General features: G+C 49.0%; 1 protein-coding gene across 1 annotated transcript in view; it reads left to right on the top strand.

Moving 5' to 3' along the window:
- CHTF18 (chromosome transmission fidelity factor 18) overlaps window positions 1-19679 on the top strand; it is a 39266-nt gene that overhangs the window by 2573 nt on the left and 17014 nt on the right. Inside the window, exons 4-18 of the mRNA XM_044980749.1 lie at window positions 31-229; window positions 380-469; window positions 1902-1954; window positions 3825-3969; window positions 4720-4932; window positions 6506-6603; window positions 6711-6834; window positions 7740-7885; window positions 9025-9118; window positions 9213-9311; window positions 9717-9847; window positions 10280-10448; window positions 10792-11016; window positions 11440-11589; window positions 14691-14821. Coding sequence (XP_044836684.1) covers window positions 31-229; window positions 380-469; window positions 1902-1954; window positions 3825-3969; window positions 4720-4932; window positions 6506-6603; window positions 6711-6834; window positions 7740-7885; window positions 9025-9118; window positions 9213-9311; window positions 9717-9847; window positions 10280-10448; window positions 10792-11016; window positions 11440-11589; window positions 14691-14821 — 2067 coding nt within the window. The remainder of the gene's footprint in view (window positions 1-30; window positions 230-379; window positions 470-1901; window positions 1955-3824; window positions 3970-4719; window positions 4933-6505; window positions 6604-6710; window positions 6835-7739; window positions 7886-9024; window positions 9119-9212; window positions 9312-9716; window positions 9848-10279; window positions 10449-10791; window positions 11017-11439; window positions 11590-14690; window positions 14822-19679) is intronic.

Here is a 19679-nt window from a genome sequence, read left to right as displayed (position 1 = left end):
GGCACTTTCTCTTGTGTCCCTGTGTTAAAGGAGTCCAAAGTTCCTGAGCCCAGATAGCCTGGAAGTGAGCGACATGGTTCCGCTACGCATGACGCCACCCCTTGACAAGGACCTGAAACGGGTTCTCAAGCGCCCGCCCATCCTGGAGGACTATGTCAATGTGACTTCTGCTGATGGCACCAGAGTCTTCATGGTTCTGAAGGAAGATCACTCCAGAATTGGAGTGGAGGTAAGATCTGGCAACTGGAGACTGGGTTGGGTAGGTTTGTTCTGTGGCCGCCGATGTAGTGATGGAAGCTGAGTACTCTAGAGTCTCTTGCTAAGGGTGAAATATGAACCTGTGCTTTGTAAATACTAGTGCAGTCTCTGATCTTTACAGCTCCCCAACTCTCTGGGCTGGAACGCACAAAGACCACTTCATTTACTGGGGGTTCCTTTTTCCTACCTAAAGGAGCAAGTGTCTGAAGAGGTATGGTACCCGATTCCTATTTCTAGCTCTTCCTCTCAGCTAGCAATTGATATTTCTAGGGTCAGGCATCAACAACCTGAATTCTCAAGTGTTTGTTAATTCTGGGTGCCTCGATCTTTAGTTTCGATACAGCTTCAGCTCCTGCAGTTCTGACTGTAGTTTGTGGAACGTGTGAAAGCATTAAGCTATCGGTGTGTCAAGCTGGGTACCCAGAATTAGCAGACACGCCTGAAAATCAAGGTTCCAGATGTTCTGAAGTATCGCCAGCAGCTGCATTTTGCTGATCTGCTGCTTGCTTCCCCTTTGATGGTAGAAGTTAGAAATGGAAAAAGACTGGGGTAACATTTCCAAAAGAACGTGAGTGACTTAGAGCCAAAGTCCTGTTGGCTTTCAATGAGAATTAGTCTCCTAAATTCCTAAGTCACTTTTCACAATGGGATGTAGTCACTTACATGCTTTTGAAAATGTCACCCCTAGTAAATTTATTCCTGGCATTATGTTCTTAAGTGCTTTGCCCTCTTAACATGAATCAAATAATGTGTGAGATGGCTTCCCCCACTTCCTTTTGAGTCTGTTCTGTTGGACTAACCCTTCTCCCTCCTTTCCCATATGAAATGTTTGGTTTCCAGGCATGGCTCCATATAGATTACCATCAAGAAAGCAGATCCTTAAGGGGCGTGGTCTCCGGGCAGAACGAGCGCCATGCAAATCGACCTCTAGCTAGGTCTTTAAGACGGTCTGGCCGCATGTCCAGTCTGTGTCCATCACTGGTGAGCCAAGGTTTCATTGGTCACTTTCACCTCAGCAGCAGAAAAGCTCTTGGCCGTTTCAGCTACCAAGACAATTGACCAGATTGTCGCAGGTGCTCCCGCTTCAGTGTAAACACCCTCAGGATGTGAACTCGCCAGCCCCAGAGGGACCATATAGATTATATCCAGCAACAAATTTACATGATTCATTTTTCTTACTTGTGTGGATAGAACACTGAGATCAAAATGAGCTAGGAGAGGGTAGCACTCTTTAAATTAGCTTTTTTTGTATACTGTAGATCCAAAACCTGGTTCTTCAGAATTGGCCAGACGGCCTTGAGGAACATGCAGTGTATGAGAGCCCAGCCTCATTCATACTTGCACCAAAGGACCCATCAGGTGCACACAGATTTTTTTATTGCAAGCACAGACAGAGACCTTTCGAAAATGTAGCCTTAAATATCGTGTCCCTGAACAGCCAGGTCTGGAGAATGCCACCAGGGGAAGTGATGTATTTTAATATATGGATTTTAATTCTTGGACTAAAGCAAAATAAAGTCATCTCAGCATAACCTCCTTGCCACCCTGCCAGGCAAAGAGCATTAGTTGTGAAATCCTTGCTAAGTCACCAGCCATGTATTAGAGCAATTCTGACCCCCATCGCACCCCTGTTTGTTTTTAAGCGTCGGAGGCGGGTTTTGGAGGCATCACAGCAGCTGACCGAAATATTAAACAGGTGGGTCATTTTGGCAATTCTCCTCCTGTCCTTGTAGCATCTACTGCCAGGGTTCTCACATGTCACTCTCTGGTACCGCTTCCATCACCACAATGAGGCCTCTGTTGGGATTGAGCCACTGACGCTGCCTGCTCATTGGAGCCTGCTCCAGGGTGTTTCTTTAAGTTGAAGAATGACCTTGTGGTCCAGGGCATGAACTGGAAGTCAGGAGATCTGGGTACAATTCCCAGCTCGGCCACAGATTTCCTTGGGCAAGTCACTTAATCATGCCATGCCTCTGTTCCCCATCTGTAACACGATAATCCTTTTTCACCAGTGGTTTGCCTCTCATGTCTATGTAGACTGTGAGCTCTTTGAGGCAGGAACGGGCTCTTACTAAGTATATGTACAGCAGCTAGCGCAGTGGGACTCTGATCTCAGATGAGGCCTCCAGGTGTTATTGTAATAATATTACCAGTGGGGTCCTGCAGGATGTATTCTTGGCCTGATGCTATTCAAGATTTTTATCAATGACCTGGAAGGAAACATAAAATCATCACCGATAACCGCAGATCACACACAAATTGGGAGTGTGGTAAATAATGAAGAGGGCAGGTCATTGATACAGAGTGATCCGGATTGCTTGGTAAGCTGGGCGCATGCATGCACACGATATGCACTTTAGTATGGCTGTATGTAAATAAATCCATCTAGGAACAAAGAACATAGGCCATACCTACAGGATGGGGGACTGTCTCCAGGGCACCAGTGACTCTGAAAATAATTTGGGGATGAGGGTGGATAATCAGCTGAACATGAGCTCCCAGTGCGATGCTGTGACCGAAAGAACTAATGTGATCCTGGGATGCATCAACAGGGAAATCTCCAGTAAGAGTAGAGAGGTTATTTTACCTCTGTATTTGGCAGTGGTGTACCACTGCTGGAATCCTGTGCTACAAACGTGCCATGCAAATGTCTGTTCTCACTTTCTGGTGACATTGTAAATAAGAAGAGGGCAGTATTATCTCCTGTAAATGTAAACAAACTTGTTTGTCTTAGCAATTGGCTGAACAAGAAGTAGGACTGAGTGGACTTGTAGACTCTGAAGTCTTACATTGTTTTGTTTTTGAATGCACTTACATAACAAAAAAAAAATCTACATTTGTAAGTTGCACTTTCACGACAAAGCGATTGCACTACAGTACTTGTATGAGGTGAATTGAAAAATACTATTTCCTCTTTCTCATTTTTACAGTGCAAATATTTATAATAAAAATAATATACACTTTGATTTCCGTTACAACACAGAATACAATATATATGAAAAAGGAGACATCCAAAATACTTAATACATTTCGATTGGTATTCTATTGTTTAACAGTGTGATTAATCGTGATTAATTTTTTTGAGTTAATTGTGTGAGTTAACTGCGATTAGTGGACAGCCCTAAAAAATACCCACAACCCCATTACCTCTATTTATCCAGTGCAGTCTGTGATCTTTTGAAAAACCTCGACACTGGCTAGGCAGCAGTTGCTCAGTGGGCTAGTATGGACCTGCCATGACCTGGGGCAGTAAGAGAAATGCGGTGAAGGGAGAGCTAACTGCTCAGGTGCCTGGATTAAGTTAGCTGGATTTAGGATCTCTTCATAGAATCATAGAATCTGAGGGTTGGAAGGGACCTCAGGAGGTCATCTTGTCCCACCCCCTGCTCAAAGCAGGACCAATCCCCAATCTTCTGTCCTTTGGGTGTGGGATGTTTTGTACCTAGGCTAGTGTTTCTATTTCTCTGATGACTATTGCCTGATCTTTCCTTTGACTCTAGTACAGACTCTCATGGGGTGGGCACTTTGTGCTCTGAGGTTTTTCATCTCTGCCTTGTTTCTTGCAGTCACCTCCATGGAGAGGCTGGAAATGAGACCTCAGAGCCTAACGAGGAAACAGACGGTGCTGACGATGAGGACGAATCTGCGCTGCACTGCCTGTGGGTCGACAGATTTACTCCTAGACACTACACGGAGCTGCTCAGTGATGATGTAAGATCCCTATATAAAGTGGACCCAATGGGGTTTTTTGATGATAGTTCTTTAATCCTGGGGGTTTCTGGTGCCAAATTATTGTTGTTTGTGTTATAGCAGCTCCTGGAAACCCCAGCTGAGATCAGGGTCCCATTGTGCTAGACACCATCCATAGACATAGTGAGAGATGGTCCCTGCCCCGAAGAACCTAGCATTTAAGTGGCCAAGCGAGGCAAAGGGTGGGAGGGAAAACAGACACGGAGGTGGGAAGGGACATGCCTAGGGTAACCCAGCAGGCCAGTGACAGAGTAGCACATACAACACAGGTCTCCTGATTCCTAATCCAGTGCTGGGTCCACTAGATGGTGCTTGCAGCTCCAAACCCAGATGGCATCTTCCATTCAAGAAGATTAAAATGTCATATGCCTGAGTTGGTTAATTATATCCATGTATTGGGACACACACACTCTGTGTTTGTGTGTTTGAGGCAGGGTCAAGGTTGGGGTGGGGAGAAATCCCTACGGCCTCCTGACGGCTCAAGTCTGATCTGCTCAACTCTGGTTGTTTCATGTGTGCACACAGAAAAGAACCTCCAACGAGATCTGTACAGTCCATAAACAGGAGCTTTTTAAGCTACAGAGGAGGATGCTTTCAGCTCAGACATGTGCAAGAGAGACTCCCATGTACAGTTTCTCATTTTCTGCTCAGGCAGATCCTTCGAGCGCCATTGATTATTTATCCTGCCCCCTTTTCTCCTCTGTTGTTCAGTACACAAATCGCTGCCTTCTGAAATGGCTGAAGCTGTGGGACGTGGTGGTCTTCGGGAGGGAAAAACCCGTGAAGAAAGCAAAACCGAGCGCTGACGCCCGCCCTCCATTCAAACAGCCCAAGGAGCAGCAGAACAAATGGAGAAGTAAAGCACAGTTCACAGAAGAGATTCTGGAGGCTGAGCTGGATCAACACAAGAGACCGAAATACAAGGTGTGGGTTAGCAGCTGGGCCCCTCCTCTTCCAGCACAACCCTGAGAAATTTGGATTCACTTTTTAGAATTTAAGTGAGTTCTTGGGGTTTTCCTGTCAACTGCTGCTTGCTCTTGCATTTTGCAAGTTTAAAAAGTGGGATCGCAGCTGGGGTGAGGGGAGATTGTTCCAAGCACAGGCAGATTAAATGTGCTAGCTGCAACTCGGCGCAAACTTGTGCTTGTCCTGTAGTTCATTTTTGTCTTCTGAAAATCACCTTCACTAGAGGGTGACATTACATACACTTAAGCAGGCACGATTCCTTCCAGCAGAGGGCAGTGCTGCACATATACATCATAGGAGGATGAAATTATACACTCAGTTTATGATTTTATCTGCTTAGCTCTGTCCCATAAATGGATTTAAAGGGAAAATAAGAATAGATACTCAGCAGCAGAATAGCACTGCATGCACCTCCTCTGTTGGATTAAACAGCAAGTTAAGGGATATAAATTAAAGTTATGGCAAAGATTGTTTTAAGTTAGGGGTCGGCAACTTTTCAGAAGTGCTGTGCCGAGTCTTCATTTATTCACTCTAATTTGTTTCGCATGCCAGTCATACATTTTAACGTTTCTAGAAGGTCTCTTTCTATAAGTCTATAATATAGAACTGAACTATTGTTGTAGGTAAAGTAAATAAGGTTTTTAAAATGTTTAAGAAGCTTCATTTAAAATTAAATTAAAATGCAGAGCCCCCCCCGGACCGGTGACCAGGACCCGGGCAGTGCTAGTGCCACTGAAAATCAGCTCGCGTGCTGCCTTCAGCACACGTGCCATAGGTTGCCTACCCCTGTTTTAAGTAAATACATTGCTGGGCTCTTAACCACTTATGCAGAATGTGTCACCCTGAAGGGATCTCAAAGCACTCTACAAATTTAAATATACCATCCTACGTATTGCTGGCACTGGTGCCTATAGTTCAGGTTGCCTTATGTGTTCCATTAATGGATTCTCCCATCGCTTCGATGAATAAGTGAACTGTTTCCATTTGCTTTTATAACTTGGCCAAACTTGGGTGTGTAAAATACATAGATATAGCAATCCGTGCAGCCACTTCTAGGGTGGAGCAAGGGTGATGTTTAACAGCAGTACCACAGGATCATTTAGGGCAGGAAGTGAAGAATTATTTCATTGAAATGACAGGAGTTAATAGGCAAGCTTACAATGACCCAAACTGGGATTTGATCAGGCTACTGGGCTAGTGTTGCTGTATAAAGCACCATAGGATCTTAATGCCAAGAAGTTCCCGGAGCCTTGGGAGGTAGAAGATGGGGCAGCTTTAAAGACAGAGCAGTTTTCAGGGTGTGGAGCTTTGGCCCTTTGCAAAATAGTCCTTGTTTGATATTGAGCGACTGTCTCCTGTGCTTAGGGTGACCAGATGTCCTGATTTTATAGGGACAGTCCTGATTTTTGGGTCCTTTTTCTTATATAGGCTCCTATTGCCCCCGCACCCCTGTCCCGATTTTTCACATTGGCTGTCTGGTCACCCCGAGCCTATGGTGTGCATTGTTCTGTATTCCCACTCTCTGCTGCAGGTGGCGCTGCTGTGTGGCCCTCCAGGTTTGGGGAAGACCACGCTGGCCCACGTGATTGCCAAGCATGCAGGATACAATGCAGTTGAAATGAACGCCAGGTGAGTCGGTTCTCCTGCCTGGCCTTCCGGTCTATCCTGGTAGGATATCACCCAGGCAGACTAAACGCAAGAGGGATATAAATGGCTCGAAACGGCTTTTGTTTCAGTGACGACCGCAGCCCGGACATATTCAAAACGCGGATTGAAGCTGCTACTCAGATGAAGTCCGTGCTGGGGGCCAGCGAGAAGCCCAACTGCCTGATCATTGATGAGATAGACGGTGCGCCAACTGTAAGCCCCGTGACTTGTGAGGGGGGCCCAACCTTGGGTTTCGTGGCTGGGGAGATCCTACCATTTCCTCGTCACTTGCTCTTCTGTGTTGGGGGAGCAGGGATGTGACCGAGACACTTAGAGCCAGATTTTGAAAGGTACCTAGGCACCCAGTGATGTTTTCGAAAACACCTACTTGCCTGACACCCACTGAAATCAGTGAGAGTTCAGTGGCTAGAGGCTTTTGAAAATCCCACTAGACGCTTTAATACCTTTAAATATCTGGCCCTTGGTGGTTTGCTGCAGGTGTGTTTAGTCACCATCGCTCTGCTTGGCAAGTCCAGACTGGTCAGTAACTTTCTGAGAGAGGAGAACTTAGCCTGGCTTCTCCCTTGGCTGGGCCCAACGAGAGATGTCAAAGGCTGATGCCTAGTGGTGGCGACTCATGTCTGCAGTGTGTGCCGCGGGTAATGGGGGAGAGGTCGAGAGGGTTCTAAGCAAGTTGGAAATGGGAGAGAGAGTTCAGTTGTAGAACGGGGTGAAGCCTTTAGCTGGGCTGTGTGCTTGTGGGCTTCCTTCCAAGAAAAGCATTTGGGACACTTGGGCGTCTTGGGGAGAGGATACGTACAGGTCTGTAGAGCTCAGAGATTGGATCGCGGCGCCCGCCCCCCAGCCAGGCCAGCATAGAGCCTCCCAATAATGGACAGATCTCGTACTAACATCAGTTCTGTGCCTGATCTGGGGCAGAAGACCCTGAGGAAGAGAGATCCAGCTGATGAGTGCCCCACCCAGCGGCACTGGAGTCCAGCATCCTGACCCACCCCCAGCTTTCCCCATAGCGGAGAATTAGCTCAGTCGTATTAAGTCTTTCCTGCATCCCTCAGTAACTGACGTTCACTCTTTTTCCCCCCACCCAATTCTTCAAGGCTTCTATTAACGTGTTGCTAAGCACCATCAACCGTAAGGACACGGAGACCGAGCCGGCAGCTAACCCTGGCGGAGCAGGTGGCAGAAAAAGGAGACGGGAAGGTGGCATCTTATTAAGGCCAATCATCTGCATTTGCAATGACCAGTTAGTATCTTTCATTTGGGGCCTTTCACTCTGGGTCAGGAAATTGAAGATAGGCTCAGGCGTAAAACCAGAACCAATCAGCAGAGGGTTGCTGGCTGGCTGCTCCGTGAGCTGGGGCTAGAATAAAGAACGGGGGTGTTTCGTTTTACTTCTGAATGCTTTGCTTTGCTTCCTTCTCTGCAGACCACACTGAGTACATGGTTTGTGTGGTGTGACTGTGAAGACCAGTGGTCCCCAAACTTTTGCAGGTTCCCCCCTCCCCCATTGTCCACGCACCCCTGCCAGGCCGGAAACGGGGCCATGGCTGGAAGGAGCTGGCAGGTGGATGGGGTAAGGGAGCCGAAGCTGGAATTGCAGCTGTGGGCAGGAGCAGAGCTGCAGCTGCACTGTGGTGGGGGCCGGCAGCCGGGCCCGTGGCCAGGTGTGGCTCCGCTCCCGGCCTTGCCCTGAGCCAGGAACGGAGCCGCACCAGGGATGGGGATGGCGCCAGGCACGAGCTGGAGGGCGTAGCTGGGGGCAAGACTGGAGCAGAGCTGGGGGTGGGGAGAGGCTGGGCGGCGCTCCCTCCCCGCCCCCATGGGGACTGGCCCAGGCCCTGCCATGCACCCCAGGATGTTCCTCTGTGCCCCCTTTGGGGGATGCGCTCCACACTTTGGGGACCTATGGTGAAGACAGTGTGATTCATGATGTGAAAGCAATTCCGCCCCCCCCTTCTCTCTCGCTCTCCTCATTCAACTGTTTCTTTCTCCTCCAGCTAAATTACAATTGTAGCGCTGGTCGGGAGAGATGCTGGCACATTTCTGGTCCCACCACGTTCTCGTGAGCAGCCTCTGCCCACCACAGCATTCCCAAGGCAACGTAGTGACTTATCAAACCTCCCCAGAGAAGGCGCCTTTTAAAACTCATTCTTAGTAGCCTTTCTTAAATCACAAAGTCCTCTGTTTGTGTGCGTTACAAACCCTCACCTACCCAGTAGGTGTAAATGTGTGCTAGGGTCTGCAATAGAGAGCTCCCTATGGACCAGACTTCCACTGAAGAAAGGAGTTAGGCCTGGCCTGTAGCTCTAGGCTCATTATTTGGGTTGGTTTCTCTCCTCCGTACGAGTTATCCTTAAAGGCCTCTGTGTTCCCCTTTGGCAGGTATGTCCCCTCTCTGAGGCAGCTGAGACAGCAAGCGTTCCTCTTAAATTTTCCTCAGACTGCCCCCTCCCGGCTGGTGCAGAGACTGTACGAGGTCGGTATACACTCAAAGCGCCCTTCTGCCCGGATTATTTCTCTGTGAGGCCTGTGTCACACGGGAGCTAACGCACTAACTCCCTTTTCTGTAGATTGCCGTCAAGCAGGGCATGAAGGCAGATACAGGGGCGCTCACGGTGCTGTGCGAGAAGACAGAGAATGACATCCGCTCGTGTATAAACACCTTGCAGGTACGGCAGAGCTGGCACTTCCCACAGGCCCGTGGGTGGTATAGACTCTGTGGCTCTCGACAAGGGGGTTGGGTTCCAGCTGGCAGTTTAGAGGAAAAGCTCTGTAACCCATCACTGGGCCTTTGAAATGTCCAGCCACTTAATTTCTTTAAGCTCTCCTGTTAAGCAGATTTCCCCCTTTCTGGGATCACAGCTTAGCATCACCCTGTAGACAGAGTATGTGAAATCAGATTCGGGTGCCATTAACTGCCATTTTTATCAGCACAAGCTTGGAAGGATGGATGGTCAAATGCCACTAAAAACCCCTTTCTGCCTTGCCCCTAATTGTCTTCCTCTTCAGCAGGGACCCTCCCTCACGTTCTTCATGGCATTGCCTATAATCAGACTTCTTGGTTGTGTTTCCAGTTCCTTCATGGCCGAGGCAAGAAAGAGCTCAGCATGAGGATGGTGCAGACAATGAAGATTGGCTTGAAGGACCAGAACAAGGGGCTGTTCTCCATCTGGCAGGAGATCTTCCAGCTTCCAAAGGTTCAGAGGTAAAGGGAGTGCTGGTTATGTCTCCACCATGGAGAAAGCAGGGTAGCATAGGAAATAGACTCTCGTTTGTTCAGAATGTGGGAAGAGGGGGTTTCAGGTACCACTAAGGCTGCAGAAACGAGTAGCTATGTGCATTTATTTGCAATGGAGAAATCTGAAATCTCCATTACAATGCATAGGCCATAATTCATATCCTGCGGCACGGAGGGCTTCATTTAAGCAGCTCTTGGGTACCTCGTATTCTTGTGTTCTCTTGTGCCGTCTCCAGTGTTGGTTGTAACTTGGATGGAGGGCGATGCCAAAGCCATTCTGAACAGCCTGAGCGTGCTCTGCTAATCTCTTTGTCTTTGGACCTCACCACCCTTTCTTCAGGGAGGATGGGGTTTATTATTCACCCACGCTCCCTCCTTTGTTCCTTTGTCTCTCCCCAGACAGAGGATTGGAATGGACCCTTCCTTGCCAAATCAGATCCTCCTGGGCGGTGATGCTGACCTGTTAAACATATCGGGGGGAAGAGCTGGTCTGAACGCATCCACCCAAAGGTTCCATCACATCCTGCACCTCACCACCTCTTCTGGGGAGCAGGAGAAGCTCACTCAGGTACAGCAGTTTCAGCAGGAAAGCCAGGTGCTGTTGCCTCCACCCGCCCAGGATATTTTCCACCCAGGTTATGAGGCAGAGATCTGGCTAACACCAGCTACAGCTGGCATCGCACCAGGGAGGTCACACAGTTTTAGTCTATAGGACCACATCTGTTGCCAGCTGACCACTCTAAAATAAGACCAAGCCAGAGGCTGCAGAATGGAATAGTGCAGGAGGTTGATACGCAGCAATTGAACTACATATTCGTGGGAAGCTTGAAACCGTGACTCCCAGCTGTGAAGGTGACAGGCTGTCTAGTCAGGATCAATATGTAACCGTCGCTCTGCTCTGTTCCTTCCAGGGCCTGTACGACAACTTCCTGAACATGAAGTTAAAGGATTCCAGTTTCAGCGCGGTGTGTCTGGCTCTGGAGTGGCTGGGCTTCTCCGACATAGTCAGCAGCACCGTGATGCACCACCAGAACTTCCAGCTGATGAGATACCTGCCCTTCCTCCCTGTTGCTTTTCATCTGCTCTTTGCTGCTTCCAGCATCCCCAGACTAGCCTATCCCAACAGCCAGTACGAGGCAAGTCCTGAGGACTAATGGGCCCGGCCGGTGCTTTGGAGCCTACGAGGGAGGGTTATTGGCTTCCTGTCTGTAGGTGAGATAGTTACAGCTGTGTTGCTGGAAGGAAGCAGCCGTTGGAGCAGGGGAGCGTGACTTGGACTCCTGGGTTCCTAAGTGATTTGCCTTTGGATGTAGAGGGGGAGGGATAGCTCAGTGGTTTGAGCATTGGCCTGCTAAACCCAGGGTTGTGAGTTCAATCCTTGAGGGGGCCATTTAGGGAACTGGGGTAAAAATCTGTCTGGGGATTGGTCCTGCTTTGAGCAGGGGGTTGGACTAGATGACCTCCTGAGGTCCCTTCCAGCCCTGATATTCTATGATTCTACGTAAGTGTGTTTGCGAAAACACAGTGGCTCACAGGTTTCCTGCTCCGTCTTAAACCAGGCTCTGACCAAACTGAACCAGATGCAGAATCTCGTGGCGTCCATGATATCGGGGATCGCGCCCAGCTCTCGGAGCCGCGTGGGGCCGCAGTCTCTCATCCTGGAGGCACTCTGTCTGCTCTTAGACATCATCTCCCCAAAGCTCAGGCCGGTGAGTGACCCCTGGCAGGGCAGTGTCTGCACGTGTCTCCACGCCGGTGGCAAGTGCTCTGTGCTTGTCCATGGGGCAGCGGGAAAGTGTCCCTCGCACAAAGTGGGTCCCAGAATGCTCTGAATAATTCCGAGCAGCAGACGGGGATGGGGTATGAATTGCAGAGACTAGAAATGGGCTGGGCCTGCCACCCCAGAGCCTAGTGCCCCAAACTTTGGGTTAGCTTTAAAGCGGGGCTGCTGTGATAGGACATCCCAGTCCCGATGCGGGACATTTGGGGGCTGTGGGGTAGTGCTGAGTGCCTACTGCTGAAGTCAGAAGGAGCTGCAAGAACTTGGCACCTCTGGTAATCAGCCCCTTGGGGAGAGGGGTGTTCACGCACATGTCAGTTCTTATGCACTTGGGTGTCAGTTCTCACTTCCGTAGGTGGGACATAAACAGTCCTGGTAAGTCCCTGGTGCCTAAAGAATTAGGGTGTCTGTGGAGGTCAGATCGAAGCAATCAGGCCCGCAACACTGGGAAAGGAGCAGAGACGTACAAGCAGCTGGCCAGTGAGGGGGAGAGACAGGTAGCCAGAGCTGAAGGAAGAGCTCTTGTACCAGCAGAGAGAACAGAGCTGGTTGGAGCAGAAGCGGGTTACAAGGCAAGATTTGGTCTGTGAGTGCAGCCGGAGAACACGCTGTTGTGTTAGGACGGGATCAGAGCACCCCCAGTTGATTCTGGCACACTAGTGCTTTCCTCTCCGATCCCTCTTACAGGCCCTAGTGTCTGCGGAGGCTGGGTCTGACTTGAGTCAGCAAATGCTGCTCTTTTGCACTGGCACCGGAGAGCAAGGGGCTCTGTCCCTACCAGCCAGGGGGAAAGTGACACAACCCTGTTCGGCGTCTCTCACTCCAACCCACATGGACATTGCAGTCGCTGAGGAGTGCAGGCCTCTTTCTCCCTGGATGGCCCGTCTCCATTCAGCAGCTCTTGTGTTGTACAGGGGTTGCTGGTTTCAGTTACCTGGGCACTCAGTTAGATGTCATGGTGGATTTTCCTTTTGGCCTGCTGAGAAGGCTCCCCGCTTCATCAAGTACGTTGTGTCCCTAATAGGAAACTCTTCCCCTCCTCTCTCACTGCTTTAATCCTCCTGGGTATCAACTGTCCTCCTTGTATCAGGGAAAAAAAATCGACTTCATGTTGGTTTTGTGTTTAAAGGTTTTACGGGTTGATTGCGCTCGTCCCTCGGTTAACCTCACCTGTGTTCCAGGAGCATCCCCCATGGTCGGGAAGCTAAGGCTGGGTTGTTCGGTGAAGGGCTTGTAACTGGCATTGCTAGGTTGCCGTGCTCTTTGCGTGGTTGAAATACAAGCAGTGACAGAAGGCCCAGTCCTGCGAGGTGGAGGTTGTTCCTTTATGCTCTCTTGTTGAGCAGATCTTCCCCTTTCTGGGGGGCTCCTCACTCCCAGCTACACCAGACTAGGATCATCCTGTGGACAGAGCACCTGAAGTCAAGAGTCGTTAGCTCTCAGGGATGCTCGCTGCGACCCAGAGTTAGCAGCGCCAAGGCTGGCTCCCTGTAAAGTGCTGGCATGTTCTGTCCTTTGCATGTTTGATGGCCGGCTTCGACCATTCACCCAGAGGAAGAAGGAGGGGAGTGGTTTAGTGGATAGGGGGCTAGGTTGGCACACTGGAGAGCCAGGTTCAATTCCTGGTTCTGCCACAAACTTCCTGTATCTCCTTGGGCAAATCACTTAGTCTCTCTGGACCTCGCTTCCCCGTCTGTAAAATGGGAAAAATCACAGCCCCGCTCTGCTCAAAGGAGAGGTGTGAGGCTTAATACATTAAAGGTGCTGAGGCCACCAGTTACCAATAATGGCGGGTGGGGCACCGAAGTACCAAAGGGACGTAGATTGTCCCTTGGTGGCCACAAATGAGTCTGGGGAACAGCCTGCCAGTCCTGCAGTGGATGGACCGAGTGTGGCTTCTAATCCCCACGCAAACCTCTCCCAGCCAGGTTTTCCCAGCCTCATTGTCACTGGGTCGAAGCAAACAGGAAGTCGGTCTCTTCCTCCCTCTTTCCCCGACTGCTGCAAAGTAGACGTGTGTCTTGCTCTTCATCATGCAACAGGCAGCTAATTGCAAAGGGGAAGGCCCTGAATGGGAGCCCTGGTGCCTGGTCCTGGAGAGTCCAGCTGCAGGAACTAGGCGATAGGAGCCACGTTCAGTCCTCCGCTGAATTCAGTGGAGCTGCAGTTGCTTACAGGTAGTGGGCTCAGGTCAGCCTCCCTGTGTTTGCCTAGGGAAGATTCTCCGCCAGCAGGGGCAAGCTCAAATTGAGCCCCGTTCCTAGAGCAGTGCAGCCCTCGATGGCAAGCGAGACTGGGCCGTGCTCCTTCAGGAACCGGGGGGAAATGCAGGCTCTGTTGGCGGAGGGGAGCAGGCAGGCTGGAAGGGGGAGAAGCAGGCTGCCGAAACGGAATCCCAGACCCAGCCGTGGGGCTGGGCTTTCTCAAGCCCTCCCGCATGGCTGATCCCTTTGTGCCAGCCGGTGGGGGTGTCCATGGCAAACCCTGGCGTGTTCTGCGTTAGTGCTCTGGTGCCGCAGGTTACCTGCACCCGCTCTGCGCTGAGTGAGACACACACACCCCCGTTTCACTGCCGCTTCTGTGGTCCTGCTGAAATCCCCCCTGGCTGGGGGTCGTGATGGAAGAGGAGGAGGGGGAGGGTCTTTCTTTAGCGTGTATAATCTGGCAAACTGCTGCCTAATTGAAGCCTAGCTCACAAAGGGGTTTGACTGACCTGGGACCCTCTCTGTTGTCCCTCTGTGAAGCTGTGAGAGGTGTTTACATACAGAGCAGGCATGAGTGAGACGGCAGTTGTGAGTGTAGGAGACCAGGGTTCCAGGCCCTGCTGTTTCACAGACTTCCTGTGTGACCTTGGGTAAGTCACTTAGCCTCTCCCTGCCTCCGTTTCCCCAGGTCTCCAGTGAGGATAATGCTGCTCTGAAGATTAGAGGTGCTCAGATACTTTGGTGGTGGGGGCCAGCTAGGTACCTTCGAGTGACAGGTAGCTAGCTCTTGTGTGAAGGGCTCTCAGTTTGGGTTATTTCTTTACAGGTGAACACGCAGCTGTACAGTCTCAAGGAGAAGCAGCAGCTGGCTGACCTGATCAGTACAATGCTGGCCTATAACCTGACCTACCACCAGCAGCGCACTCCCGAGGGGCAGTATGTCTACAAACTGGAGCCGTGAGTATGCGTTGAGCAATCGCGTGCGATAAAAGGCATTTGTGACACACACACTTGATTGCGATCGCCCGGGGTCGTTAGGTGAAATGGAAAGGCAGCCGATCCGAAAGGGAGAAAAGGAAATAGTTCTTCTCTCACATGCAATTAGCCCGTGGTACTCATTGCCACAAGCGATTGGTGAGGCGAAAGATCTTGGTGGGATTCAACGTGGTATTAGACATTTCAGTGGCAATAGAAATACCCAGAGTGAGAATAGCAGCTGTGAAAAATAAATTCTTGTTTATTTTTCATGTTTGAGGGCATAAGGCAGCCTTCTGACTACTGGAGGTCACGTTTCCGTGGGGGAAGCTTATGCCATAACTGTGAAAGAAACCTTCCTCAGAAGCAGCTGGTGCTAGCCATGGGTGCAGACAAAATACTGACTAGATTCTCTGAGCCAATCTGGCAGTTCATTTTTAATAACATTTCAGTTGAATGCGTTGTCCTCAGAGTTGGTCCAAACGATTTCCCTGTTTTGGCACGGAAGCTGCATTAGATCATCCAAAAGTTTCAAAGCTCCCCCCCGGAAAATGCAGCTAATCAGACTCAAGAGCCTTCACTCTTTACAGTCTTGGACATTTCCGCAGTCAGCGAGCGCTTGGATCTTTTCTGTGCTGCCTTCCCTCTCTCTGTCTACAATACAAACCGTTTCCAGCTTTGAAAATGCTCGGCAATGTCCCCTCAAGATTCAGAACAAAAATTGCCAGAGTCAGAACAGTGACAGGACATCCCAGAGCTGCTCGGTTATGTCATCAACGCAAGAAAGCTCTAGGACTGGGCTAAGCTCTCGCTCCTGGCTGCAGTCTTTGGGAAAAGCAGGTATTTCAGAGGTTAGGAGCAGACAGCAAACTGGCGAAAATATCACATTCGTTTCTCTGCCTGGTGACTTTAAACACAACCCTGCCCCCACAATACTCATGCTCTTCCACCCCCTTACTTCCCTCCCACTTGCTAATCAGACTTTGTTTTATCCTCCTTAACTTTCTCCAATCTGTCTTGTCGCTGGCTTTTTTTTTTTTTTCTCATTTCTGTAGAAGGTTCTTTCATGGGTATTTCGGGGTTAGGCCCTCTCTGCTTTACAGCAGGCTTCTAAATCTGGCGGCTGATGCTTTGCAGTTAACTCTTTAATAGGCGGGAGGGTGTGAACAGCTGCTTGTATCTAATCCCTGTAAACAGAAACCCCACTTTGGTTAGCAGATGGTTAATGGGTGTCATCTCACTGTCCAGAGTGGATATTCCATTCTGGTTGTCATTTGTTAGACATCATTGGTTTTTAACTGCAGTAAGAAGGAATTGCTTGCATTATGATGGGCAAATCAGAGCAGATGTTGATATAAGCCCCATGGGAAGAATATGGTCACTGGGAAAGGTGTGGGTCTGAAAACTTTTAATTCCTTTATCAAGCTGTACAAAAAAACCGTGCGTAGGCTGGACAGGATTAGCGGGAAACCGTTAGTCATTGGTAAATGTCGATTTCACCTGACACACACACATCGATGGTAGCCTGTGAGGGCAGCTTCCCCTGCACGTAACACCTGCAGGGATCCAGTATCCCGTCCTTGGCCATGCAGGGAGTCCCCTGCAAACCCACCCACTCACTTCAGGAACTGTCCGGCAGCAGAGTGGTCTCTCCCGCGGCCAGGAGCTCGTCCTTCTTGTTGTGGTTCTAGGCCTGCCCGGAGGAGCTCTGCTCTGCTGGGCCAGGACCTCAGCCTTCCCCACACCTTGTGTCAGGTATCTCAGGCCCCTGGGCCATGCAGGGAGCCCCCGGCAGTCCCGCTGTCAACATCTACTGTCTTTAAATGATTGCCGGATTTCCACCATCACCCCTTAATGTCCCACAACTGTGAAGATTCTAATTGATAAAATCCAAAATTTCACATAACTGATAAAAACGAAAATTGATAAAAATAAAAACATGCTTAAAAATACAACCCGATATTATCCATCGAAATTGCAGCCAAAGCAAAATCCGCTTCTGCCACCCTTGCCTATAAGGCAGTCGTTGGCTTAGCGGCACGTGACCAGGATTCATCACCACAGAATATCAGGGTTGGAAGGGACCTCAGGAGGTATCTAGTCCAATCCCCTGCTCAAGGCAGGACCAACCCCAACAAAATCATCCCAGCCAGGGCTTTGTCAAGCTGGGCTTTCAAAACCTCTAAGGAAGGAGATTCCACCACCTTCCCAGGTAACCCATTCCAGTGCTTCACCACCCTCCTAGTGAAACAGTGTTTCCTAATATTTATTTTGGCCCAATCCTCTAATTTGTCTAGGTCACTCTGGACCCTATCCCTGCCCTCCAGCATATCTACCTCTCCCCCCAGCTTAGTGTGATCCACAAACTTGCTGAGGGTTCAATCCATCCCGTCATCCAGATCATTAATGAAGATGTTGAACAAAACCGGCCCCAGGACCGACCACTGGGGCACTCCGCTTGATACCAGCTGCCAACTAGACATGGAGCCATTGATCACTACCCGTTGAGCCTGACGATCTAGGCAGCTTTCTGTCCACCTTATAGTCCATTCATCCAATCCATACTTTTTTAACTTGCCGGCAAGAATACTGTGGGAGACCGTATCAAAAGCTTTGCTAAAGTCAAGGTAATGCTTAATGATGAAGTGATAGTCTATTACGAGTCCTGTCTAGTCTTCCAAAAAACTTGCCATTTCAAAGCAAAGGAATGCAAATAAATGGTGGCAAACCTCGGAAGGTTCAGGAGAAGCAAAGGTTCCGGTTAGAACTGGTTGCCAAATGCAAAAGCTTTTTGCAAAAGTTTTTCTTCTTTTTCCCCCCCTCCCCCATTGAAAAATTGAATTTTGGAAAACTTTGACAAGTTCTAGTTCATCTGCTCAACCCTACCTTCTAGAGCTTTTCAGCCAGGCTACCAACATGTATCCAACGTATATCATAATTCTGCTTCCAGTCGTGGCCGAAAATGGGAAGCACAGCGACAGATTTAAAATTAAATACACCTGCTCTCTGAGATGCACAGTTTGGAACACGCTAGAAGTCTCTTAGCCTTTTCTAGAATGCTGGCTGCAGTTTGTAAGCTGAATTTAGCAGAGAAAAACCCTGTTCGTGCTGATCCTACTTGGCTATGTTCAAATTTTTTTATCAGACTTTATATGGATTCCATTTATAAAACAATTGGTAGATGTTATAAGCATCTAACAGATATGAGTAGCTTTTTATAGCTGGTTATAAGCACATGAATAGAAGGTGTTATATTTCAAACAAGAATTAATTCTGGGAATCCTATGACTTGTGTCATTTAGAGGTCAGACTGGATGATCACAGTGGTCCCTTCTGGTCTTATCTATTCCCAGTTCTGCCACTGACTGATCTGTGGTGGGATCAAGTCCCTGTAGCCAGCTCTGTGTAAAATGGAAGGTAACACAAATGCTCTGTAAATCGCTTTCAGATGCTCTGATAAGAAGTACTAAAAAAATCCAATTAACACATTTTTGTTTATATAGTGTGTTAATTAAGCCTCACACCCCCAATGAGGCAGGAAAATGTTATTCCCATTTTACAGGTGGGGAAATTGAGGCACAGCAAGGTTAAATGATTTGCCCACGGTCACAAAGTGGGTCACTGGCGGAACCAGGGATAGAACCTAGGTCCTCTGCTCTGACCCCCAACTAAAGTCCCTTTCATTTGGCATTGCGCAGAACTCCCCTGGGAGCATGGACCAGGATTTCACAGAGAAAGAAAATGGCTCAAGAAGGCTAATTTAAATATTTGAATTAATTATAGAAGTTGGGTGAAATTTACATGCTGATGTGCTTCCTGTGCTGTCAACTTTGATCATTTTAATAATAATAATTTTAAAAAACCGCAAACCATACATAGCAGCAGTACTTGTGATTTACAGACAGGTGGAGGGAATGGCTGAAATTGAGCAATAAAGATTTTCTAAAGCACCGAATGAATGCAGGAGTTGACGGCCCGTGGAAAGGACTTGTACTATGTTATCTCTTATCTCTCTCTTTCATTCAAGAAATCTTTTTGCAAAGCTCCTCCCAGGTTAATTCTGCTGAAATGTCCTGTCGTTCCAAATCCCTTATGTATCTAAGGGGCTTAGTGATGTTTTTTCAATATAACCCCCCTCTTTTTTGTTGATGGTGGGTCTTACTCCCTTTCTGCATCACTGAGCCATCTCTTTCCAGGAATCTATTAAAGTGTCACAAATCCCCCATTTTCTCCACATGACGTCTCGGTTTTTTCTTCCCTCTTGAGAACAGCAGAAATGGAGAGTGGGCAACTCTGATGCATTTTGTTTTCCCACCACCTGTCTGATGTTTGCCAGTTTCCGCTCTCTCCCTGGGAATCCACGGGAGCAAATGCTGGAGTGAGATTGTTTGCTTTAATCGGATTAAAGGAGGGGAAACAGCTGCCTTTCGGCTTTTAACAGAGGGGCGTGAACAGCCGGCAGAGAGAGAAACCAAAGATGCCCGTGGCTCTTCTTTTGTCCAAGGAACAATAGAATGCGGCACGAACTTCTGCTCCTATGTTCCAGGCTCGCTGCCATGAGACTTGGTTCATCACGGATTGGGGAGTGCCGCTGGTGATTGCGCTGCTCCTTCTCGGGTTGATCTATCTGTTCATTTACCTGCCCGCCACGCTCCAGCAATCCACCGGCGATGAGACCGTGAGGAACTTAACAGAGAAGTATCGTTACAATGGCCTGAACTTCGCCAAACAGGACTGACTCCTTGCTCTTGCTCCCTGTAGGTGAGTGACCGGTTTGACAAGAGACAGGTCTGCTCCACCTCTTGTTCGCTGAGATGGGATGGAAGCAGCTGGTGTGGAT

The sequence above is a fragment of the Mauremys mutica genome, chromosome 11 (genome assembly GCF_020497125.1).
Source record: "Mauremys mutica isolate MM-2020 ecotype Southern chromosome 11, ASM2049712v1, whole genome shotgun sequence".
Classification (NCBI taxonomy): domain Eukaryota; kingdom Metazoa; phylum Chordata; order Testudines; family Geoemydidae; genus Mauremys; species Mauremys mutica.
This window is presented reverse-complemented; position numbering and strand designations above follow the sequence as displayed.